Raw genomic sequence first — 10,125 nt, 5'->3', positions numbered from 1 at the left:
CCTTCGCTTCCAACGTAGCCGCGCCTCCCAAAACCCCACACCTGCCATGACGTGAATTTCATGGCAGGCACCCCACCCCGCCTCCTCCCCGCCCCCCCCAAAATCCCACACCTGCCATGGACGTATTTCATGGTAGGCCTTTCATCACCCTCTACCACCCACCATATATTGACAAGTAATAAAATTGTGATTTTTTTTTTTTAAAAAAAGAGAGAGAGAAGAGAGAAGAAAAACCTATTTTATTGTTAATTAGTAGAATTAATTTGAGATAGAATGATTACCTTGATTGTAAAATAAATTTCATAAGGTTTTCTTCAAGTTCGAATCTCGAATTATAATACTGTTTTTATGATGTTTTTGTGCAAGCATGAGGGGAAAAGAACTTGTTTGGGGGAGAGAAAAAGAAATTTTATTATGTGCAGGATCTAGTAATTTCCATGTGGGATTTAGCATTTCAGTTAATTGAAAAGAGTTTTGGGCCTCATTAAATTCTTGTGGGCCTCCACAAGGAAAAAGACTATCCCAAGGTAATAAGGAAACCATATTTAGAATATTATACAACAGCCCCAACTTGGGGTGAAAATGAAATAATAGAAAATGAAACTTCCTAAATGAACCCCACCTAGGCTGAAAGTGCAAATATCAAAACTTCTCATATATTTAGAATATTATACAACAGCCCCAACTTGGGGTGAAAATAAAATAATAGAAACGGAAGCTTCCTAAAATGAACCCCAACTAGGCTGAAAGTGCAAATATCGAAACTTCTCATCCCCACTCCACCTGCCAGATCTAGTCCTTTTCATGTTGAAGCTCTACGAAGCTGAGGAATTCCGATCCTATCTTGAAGAAATAGTGACCTGATATGGCGAGGGAGATCGCTTCTCTATAAATTGCTTGTTCTCTTTGTGAGCATGTGCACATTCTGCAAGTCCGTCTGCCGATCGGTTTCCTTCGCGAAAAGTACCAACCACCCTCCGCTGGACCTTGGAAAAACGAAATTAGAATGGTATATAAAATTATCGAAAATTCCGATTTTTGATTCGATTTTAGTTCCAAATATTTCTATGGTTTTTCAAAATATATAATATAATTTTATAATATATTTTGTAATTCCATAATATAACTTATTTTATATTTTATATGAAAAATATAAAAAACCGAAGGGTCAAGTAAATTAAAACCTTAGAAAAAATTAATTGGTATCAGAAATTTTATGTTGCATTTTTCATTATAAGAAAATTTAATCTATGTTTCAATTTGGTCTTACTACATGTGTTTTTATTTATTCCGTTTTGTCAAACTCTCTTTTTGGGTTTCTTGCATTTTCCTGCAAAATTTCAAAAAAAAAAAAATAGAAAAAATATTGTGAAAATTTTCATTATATCCGAATTTGGAATCAGAGATTATAAACTAGTGTAATTTCCGAAATTTTTGAAATTCCGCCGAATTCGAGGCATTCCAAAATCTAAATGATTTTTTGTATTCCGATTTTTCTGGACCATAAATTAGAACCCATTTTGTACTTCCAAAAAAAAAAATATAAATTTATAGAAAAAGCCATTTCCAATCTATTACGTCCGATTTCCACCCTTACACACTCCACACATACATAAAAAATTAGATGCACACAATCAAAAAGCGTAGTACAGAACAAACATATTACACCTTGTTGAATTTTGAATGCCTATAGATATCTACTCATCTGTTGAGACAGACTACATGTTACGACATTAGGTGACGTAACAGAATTGTTGTGTTGTCACAGTAATAAATCTACGAAAAGCAGAATAAAGAACACAACAATTTAATGTGGTTCGGATACAAATGTACCCTACATCCACGAGGACTTGCAAAACTAGTTCAGATTTATGTGTACATTAATAGGACTTAATAAAACACTAAAGACTCCCTCTTTACGTGATACGCCGTTCTTGCACACGACTCGAACTTGTTGATAATCAAAGCAATTCCTCCATCCGCACTCTTGGACTTCCTCCAATGTTGAACTTCCTTCAAACGGCGGATCGACCTCTCCCGAGATCTTTTAAGCACTTCTCCCGAAACGCCGATCTTCTTTATGGCCTGGTAGAAGAAACCTGTTCTGTTGCCACACCTGCCGTGCAGACAGGGCTGCAGCACGGGCTGCACCCTTCAAAGCCTTTATGCTGGGATTTTTCTTATTAAAGCTCCATCGGACTCATATGAGGTTGAGGGCCTTATATAGGCACGAAATCCACCACCCTAAACCTAACTTGGGCCCTAAGAAATCGATTAACTAGGTAATAGAATCCTAGTCGATTTCTACTTCTATTCTAGATAAGTACAAAAAATACCTAACTAGAATATAATACATGGAAATAAATCTAAGTCCTAATAAAAATATTACAAAAATAGGACTCTAATTAATTCCAAAATAAACATGGAAAACAAATCTTTGCCAATCTTTAATTTCCACGTATGGCGGATTTCTTCAATCTTCACAAATAGAAATCTCGTGCCAACACACCTAATTAGCTTCTTCAAGAAATGGATAATCAGTGTAACCAACGACAGGATCCGAGATGCCAAACGTGCTCCGATCGTACTTATTTAGAGGAGCATCCAACTCGTACCTTCTCACTAAATCCGGATTAGCCAAAAACAAGCGTCCATACGTAACCAAATCCGCGTAGTTTTCAGAAATGGCAAAATTGCCCTTACTCCTATTGTATCCACCGGCAGTAATAAAAGTATTCTTGAAAGCCTTTCTCATTGGAAGTAGCTTATGAGGATATTCATCTTCCGGCCCTTGAAGCACCTCCGCACCTCTAACTCTCGGTTCGATCACATGGAGATACACAAGGTCGAATTTATTGAGTTCGTTCGCCAAGTAAAGGCCTAATGCATCGGGATCGGAGTCGATCGACTCCATAAAATCGGAGTATGGAGATAGTCTTATTCCAACTCTATTAGATCCAATCTCTTTGGTCACTGCTTCCACTATTTCAAATGCAAAACGGCACCGATTTTCTAAGCTCCCGCCGTATTCGTCTGTCCTATCGTTGACTTGATCTTTGAGGAATTGTTCGATTAAGTAGCCGTTTGCTCCGTGTATCTCAACTCCATCAAATCCTAGAAGCATCATAAACGAAAAAAAAAAGTATTTTTTGTTTATATTATGATGAGTTAAAAAAAGTAATTTTTGTTTATATTATGATGAGTTGTGGTGGAAGGAGGTAATGCATATTTATTGTAGCAGTCAAATCATGTTTCTGAATAAATGTATTTCAATTTAGAAAAAAAAAAAATGGCGGAGTAAAAGTATATATTTGTATTTTAGTGGAGACATTTTGGGTTTGTATATCAGATTTTTAAATTAATTTTCAAATTATGTAAATGAAATTGAAACTTAACAAACATTTGGAGCCATCTACAAAGAAATTACAATTGGAATTAAGAGGGCACGAAACCTGCTTCGATAGCATTGCGAGCAGCGACCCTAAAATCATTGACAAGACCGTGGATTTCATCTTTCGTTAGTCGCCTAGGTGGGGCCCAATCTACTCCGTCGAGGCCGGGTGTAATTCCTTTGTCCGTTGGTGAGATTGGAGCTTGCCCGTTGGGTTGAAAATCTGATCACCAAATAAAAATGAGTTAAACTTCATTTTAGAAACAAGTATGTACGTAAAATAGGGGAAGTTAAATGCTTCACCTGGTTATTTATACAGGGTGAATTTGAACCGTAGATCTAATTAAATAACCACCCACTAAGCACACATATATATAGACGTGTGTCTGATTATTTATAGATTTACGATTCAAATCCACACAGTGTAAATAACAATGTGTCGCATCTAATTTCCCTTAAAATAGGCACTTGGTTTTGTGATACCATAAGTTGAGACACGGCCAACATGCCATATTTGCAAGAAAAAGATGGCACCCTTTTGATGAACTGCATCTACAATTGGTTTCCATGCCTCCACTTGCTCTTTTGTCCAAATCCCGGGTGTATCTCGGTACCTATTTATATAAATTAAATTTGAAAAACGTAATATAATTAATTATTTATTAATATAAGGTTGCATTTGGATGGGAATATTTGATCAGCGACGAAGGTTTTTGAATTCATAATAACAAATCCATTGAACTTGATTTGTATTCGAGAAAAAAATGAAAAAAAATATAAAAAATATTGGGTAAATTACAATCACCCCTAGTACGGTCAAATTACGAAAAAACCCCTCATGTTTGGGTAATTACAATCATCCCTTTAATTATAAATCTTCTTCACACGTCCACTCTTGCAGTTTTAAATTTAGTGGAATCTTCTAGATTATATGGAATATTCTCATTTTTGTACCCGTTTTATCCCATTCGAGCTCCACATTTTGAAGCAGGATGATTATAAGATGTATCTTTTGGCTTGTATATATCAGATTGTGGTGCATCAGAAACTGTATTTTTGCACAAAACGAGTACAAACTAGAGAACATTCCACGGAATCTAGATGATTATTTTGAATTTAACACCATAAGGGTGGAGTTGTAAGAAGATTTATAGTTGAGGGATGGTTGTAATTACCCAAATAGAAGGGGGTTTTCGTAATTTGACCATACCTCAGGGGTAGTTGTAATTTAGCCAAATATATATTGTGCAGGGTTCTATTCTTGTTCGATTATGTTGCGGGCCAATTTTAGAAGAAGAAAAAAAAAACAGTACCCTTGTGAAGTGTCGGATACACCGGTTGCTTCGGCAATGAGAAGACCGCCTTCGGTTGCTCGCTGAGAGTAATACAGTGCCGCGTGAGGCTGCGGGACGTTCTTGTACGACCGCCCTCGGGTTAGTGGTGCCAACACTATTCTGTTGTTCAAGAACAAAACATGCAGTTATATATATATATATATATATATATATATATATATATATATATATATATATATATATATATATATATATATATATATATATAGGAGGAAGCAAAAATTATGATCGCAATCTTGAAAAATTATGTTTTCGTTCCAATTTTCACCCACAAACATAAGCTTCGAATTTCGGAGAAGAGCCGAGAAAACAAACCTGTGAGAGAGATCAAATTCCCCCATTTTGAAATGAGTAAGCAGAGGAATATTTAGACTTGTAGTAGTGCTATTATTTTGAACTGCCATCACTCTTTACTTATTATCTCTATGGCAAAAATGTGAACAAGGGAAATATATATATATATATAACTTGAAAAGTTTATGTATATATTTCAGAGTGGAAAGGTAGTTGGATAATAAAAGCTCAGAAAATAAATAATTAAAGGCATGTGTGAAGTGTTTAATCTCCATAACTCATTCAATTAATTGAGGTAGCTATTTCCCCGTTGTGGTTAATAGGGTGGCGTCCTTTAGTTTTCTGTTAAAATTAATTGCACCTACCAAACGCTAAAATACTTTTTTTTTTTTTTTCAGATGACTCCCTTATGCTTATGTTAATTTTTGCAGACGACCCCTTGAAGTGTGACACGCGCGTGGTTAAGTTTGATGAAAAAACTAACCAACGATACTTATGTCATCTACAAGGGGTTTATATGCTGACATTAAAAAAATATATATATAAAAATTGGCCTTTCTAATTAACCAAATTGTTTTCTCTTAGATAATAATAAGGGTAAATTACAACCAACCCTCTGAGGTATGGTCAAATTATGAAAAAACTCTTCATGTTTGGATAATTACAATTATCCCCTCAACTATGAATGTTCTTACACGTCAATCCTTATGGTGCCAAATTAAATAGAATCTTCTAGATTTCGTGGAATGTTCTCTAGTTTGTACTCATTTTGTGCAAAAATGCAGTTTCTGATGCACCACAATCTGATATGTACAAGCAAAAAAGTACATCTTCTGATCATCTTACATTAAACTGTGGAGCTCGAATGGGATAAAACTGGTACAAAATTGAGAATATTCCATATAATTTAGAAGATTCCACTAAATTTGACACTGTAAGGGTGGACGTGTAAAAAGTTTTATAGTTGAGGGGTAGTTGTAATTATCCAAACATGAGTGGTTTTTCGTAATTTGACCATACATCAGGGGTTGGTTGTAATTTACACCCTACTAATAAACAACAAGAAGAAGCCTAGATTGTAATTTATTTTTAAAGAGAAAATAAATTTAAAAAAAAAAAAAAAATCCTTTTTAGATGCTCCTCCACTTATTGAGAATCAATGGGAGATAAAATTCGTTGGGAAGATTCGTGGGTCTTTTATTGGAGATAGCGTAACGATTTTGAACTTTTTCATTGACTCAAGTGTAAGTATATATATATGATATATCCCCTTCGATCACTATTTCTTTAATTACGTATGGAGCTAAAACTCAATTAGTCGTTTGATTAATTTGTCACATTATGCTCTTTGATTGAAAACTTTAACCTCTCTAGACTTTTTAATTGAGACTTTTTGTTTTGGTATTTCCTCAATCATACAACAATATTAGGGAAAATATCGAAAAAGTCCCAATTTAAAAATCTTATATGAAAAAAGTCCAAGAAATATTCTTCTATATGAAAAGTTCCAAAATCAAAATATTAAGGGCAAATTACAGCCACCCTCTGAGATAAGGTCAAATTATGAAAAAAAACCGCTCTTGTTTGGGTAATTACAGTCACCCCCTCATTTTAAATATTTTCAATAAAATTTACGTAATTCGGTTATTTACCGAACTAAATCGTATATTCAGTTCGATAAACAGTATAAAATGTTGGCGTACCGAAATTTTGGTTCAGTTTTTTACCGAACTAACATCCCTAAATTTACCTCTAGTGGGGTTTTTTCGTAAGATAATACATAGTTAAGGGGGTGACTGTAATTACCCAAACAGGGGGAGATTTTCGTATGACCTTAACTCGGGGGTGGCTGTAATTTGCCCAATTATTAATAATAGGGTATTGGTATGTTTTCACGAAAAAATTGTAACAAATAATTTAGAAAAAAGAACAAATGTGAGAGACGGATCAAATTCTCCCCCATTTTGTACTTCTTAGTTCTTATTGGGATTTGTTTTTTACGGTTTGAAAATTGCTATTTACGGTTCATAACTTCCAAACCTCTATCTCTGTAGAAAAAAAAACCTCTCAAAAGCTTTAGAAGAGAATTTGCTAAAAAATCATTCTTATTGGTGTGATATACGAACACAAATGAACTCATCGGATGAAGATTGGGATACCCGACATAACGAGGTAAAAATTCCGTCTTTTTGATCGAAAAAACTGGGCAAAACGCGTAAAAGCCCAACCTGGGCGCCCATTCATGCAGTGCACGCCCAAGTTGGGCGTGCAAGCTGCATTTGGGCGCCCGGAACGGGCGTTCATACACGCCTTGGGCGCCCATCTTGGGCGTTCCAACATGTTTTTGCGAACAAAAAGCCCTACAAATCGATTTGTAGGGCTTTTTAACATGAAATTGGTTCCGTAATCAACCTACCCAATGCATATTACACATAAAGGAGTCGAAATTACCTCAAAAAATCGAAGCCCAACCTTCTTCAAGCTTGATTTCGAATTTTCGATTTTTTTTTTTTTTATTTGCAGTTTGGGGGGTTTTGGGGTTTTTTTGGGAGGTTTGGGGTTTTAGAGAGATAAATTGTTTTTTGTTATGAACCGTAAATAGCAATTTTCAAACCGCAAAAAACATTTCATTTCTTATTAGAGAGCAAATAAATTGAAAGTTTCAGTAATAATTATTCCCTCCATTTCTAATTAATTATCATTTTCCAGTTTTGCACATGTATTAAAAATGTCAACAAATGTGTCTTGATTTTAGGAAAAAAAACACATTAAAAAGACTAAAATAACCTCAATCATTTAATTGCACCAAAGGCCCCATCCTTATCATTTTCCAGTTTTGCACATGTACTAAAAATGTCAATAAATGTGCCTTGATTTTAGGAAAAAACACATTAAAAAGACTAAAATAACCTCAATCATTTAATTGCACCAAAGGCCCCATCGTTATCATTTTCCAGTTTCATTTAATTGCACCAAAGGCCCAATTCCTTGGCCCGACAAGTATTTGATGGAGAAATGTAAATTTATGGTGACTCAACAGCCCGTTAGGGTTGCAGACCCGGACCTGATGCCCGCCCACAAGGAACCAACCCTCATTGGAATTGAAATTCTCACACTGCGGCTGTCAGGATTCGATCCTAGGACCTTGCACCAACTTACCACCCCGAAACCAGTTGAGCTATACCCATGCGGGCACTGTTGAGTGTAGATTTTACACTCAATATGTTTACTTTACGTGGATCTTTTGTTTAGATTTAATTATATTTGTGCTTCAATTGATTGATTTTGTGTTTTATAGGTGAAAAAGGAGAATTAAGTATCCATGAAGGAAAAATGATCAAAAAGAAAGGAAAAAGTAAAAACTTGTTGGGCTAAATACCTAACACGCAAGTGCACGTATCGCAAACAAGTAGTAATAGTGGACTCGTAAGAGTCGGATGTCGATCCCACAGGGAATACTCAAATTACATAATCCTAAGTACCAAATTCTAACAATTATGATTTTTATCCAGCCTACGCAAGGCTGTCAAATCTAATCAACTAAATAATTAAACTAATTATGAAATCAAATAATCACGAGAAAATATCAAAAAAAAAAACGGACCTAGAATTTTATCCCACCGTATGCGATAATTCATCACCCAATTAAACATCTATCATGCAAGCTACGATTCCTGATTATTAACCCGAGACACTAAATTACTCATAACCCGTTGTCGCGTGTATTATAAGTATATTATTCATAAATAGTTCACTATATGTCTTTGCAAACCAATTATGAATAAAGCATTAACTGGCAAGTCTTGTAAACGGCAACCTAAGGTGATATATGTATGTCTACGATAACACATGCAATTAACACACTAATCCGGTGCAAACTACACGAAGACTCTTCTATCCTTGTTATAATTATTAAAACGATATGTCGATTCAATTCTAACAATAACACATAGCAACATAAATTAGCTAGGTTCATGCACTAAATAAGATCAGATAGAAGAAATAATTATGGAATTTAAACTTGCATAATATTAGAAAAATAGGTTCAAATCACCACATAGGGTTCTAATAAAATCCTAGATTAAAAACTTAGCTACTCGTAATTCTTATGATAAACAAAATAGAATAAATACAATAAATAAGAAAAACGATGCTTGAGTCTTCATTGATCTTCGTTCTTCGCATTTTGTGGTGTAAAATATCGTACTTGTGGTGTAGAGATTTGTTGCTTTTATAGTTTTCTTGATAAGGAAGAGTGGAAAACTAATAGGAATCAATTTTCGCATCTTTCCCCCATTAGGATTTGTTCTTCGATTTTGACCATGCTGGAGTCCGAATTTTAGAATGTTGCGTGAAATAAGAATTGTAGCCCTTGAAATTAGCTTTCCAATGCTGCCAAAATCAACTGATTTGAAGTTCTTATGAGAGATGTCACGTGGTAATTTGAGCAAAGAAACATAGTGTCAAGAATTAAAAAGAATATTTTGAGAGAGATGAATTAAGAGAGAATAAAGAGGAGAATTAAGAGAAGACAAAAATGGAGATTAATTGATTCTTAAACTTCATAATTTGGATATCCCGTTACTTGGCCAATTACCATGTATTTATAATACTCACAAATAACTACCACACCACTAACCCATTACTTAACCAAATTACCCAACTAATTAGCCCACTAACTAAAATGCTTGCATAATAATTTACGCACACATAGGAAATAATTATATTTGACTAATTCTATTAAATCTCCCACTAACTTACTAATCTAACTAACTTATTTCACTAATTAAATTATGCACGTATCAAGAGATATGCTTGAAATGGTGGACACAACCAAAGCTGTTGCGAGATTCCTTCTTCCAATTTGATTAATTTTCTTATTTGTAACTTTTTCCTTTCTTTTTGATAATTTTTCCTTCATGGACACGTAATTCTCTTTTTTCACCTATAAAACACAAAATACATGAGTTAAAGCACAAATACAATTAAATCCAAACAAAAGATCCACGTAAAGTAAACATATTGAGTGTAAAATCTACACTCAACAGGCACTGCGGTCATTTCATGATTTGATAAGAGATGGAT

The 10,125-nt window shown here is 34.5% G+C and overlaps 1 protein-coding gene across 1 annotated transcript; it reads right to left on the bottom strand.

Moving 5' to 3' along the window:
* Positions 1 to 1,547: 1,547 nt before the first annotated feature.
* LOC105960572 (putative 12-oxophytodienoate reductase 11) lies at positions 1,548 to 5,237 on the bottom strand. The gene is made up of 6 exons (XM_088825531.1): positions 5,062 to 5,237; positions 4,705 to 4,845; positions 3,875 to 4,005; positions 3,453 to 3,614; positions 2,510 to 3,114; positions 1,548 to 1,668 (listed from the first exon to the last, which is right to left on the bottom strand). The coding sequence occupies exons 1-5, from the start codon at positions 5,148 to 5,150 to the stop codon at positions 2,510 to 2,512; spliced, it is 1,128 nt and encodes a 375-aa protein (XP_088681657.1). The 5' UTR covers positions 5,151 to 5,237; the 3' UTR covers positions 1,548 to 1,668.
* Between the last annotated feature and the right edge of the window lie 4,888 nt (positions 5,238 to 10,125).

Source organism: Erythranthe guttata, chromosome 2 (genome assembly GCF_056151865.1).
Source record: "Erythranthe guttata isolate IM_541 chromosome 2, IM_541, whole genome shotgun sequence".
NCBI lineage: Eukaryota > Viridiplantae > Streptophyta > Magnoliopsida > Lamiales > Phrymaceae > Erythranthe > Erythranthe guttata.
This window is presented reverse-complemented; position numbering and strand designations above follow the sequence as displayed.

Coding starts and splice junctions, on each gene's coding strand:
- LOC105960572 (XM_088825531.1), bottom strand. CDS start 5,150: ATGGCAGTTCAAAATAATAGCACTACTACAAGTCTAAATATTCCTCTG. Junction 4,006..4,704: donor GTATCCGACACTTCACAAGG/GTACTGTTTTTT, acceptor TTATATAAATAG/GTACCGAGATACACCCGGGA. Junction 3,115..3,452: donor TCGCAATGCTATCGAAGCAG/GTTTCGTGCCCT, acceptor TGATGCTTCTAG/GATTTGATGGAGTTGAGATA.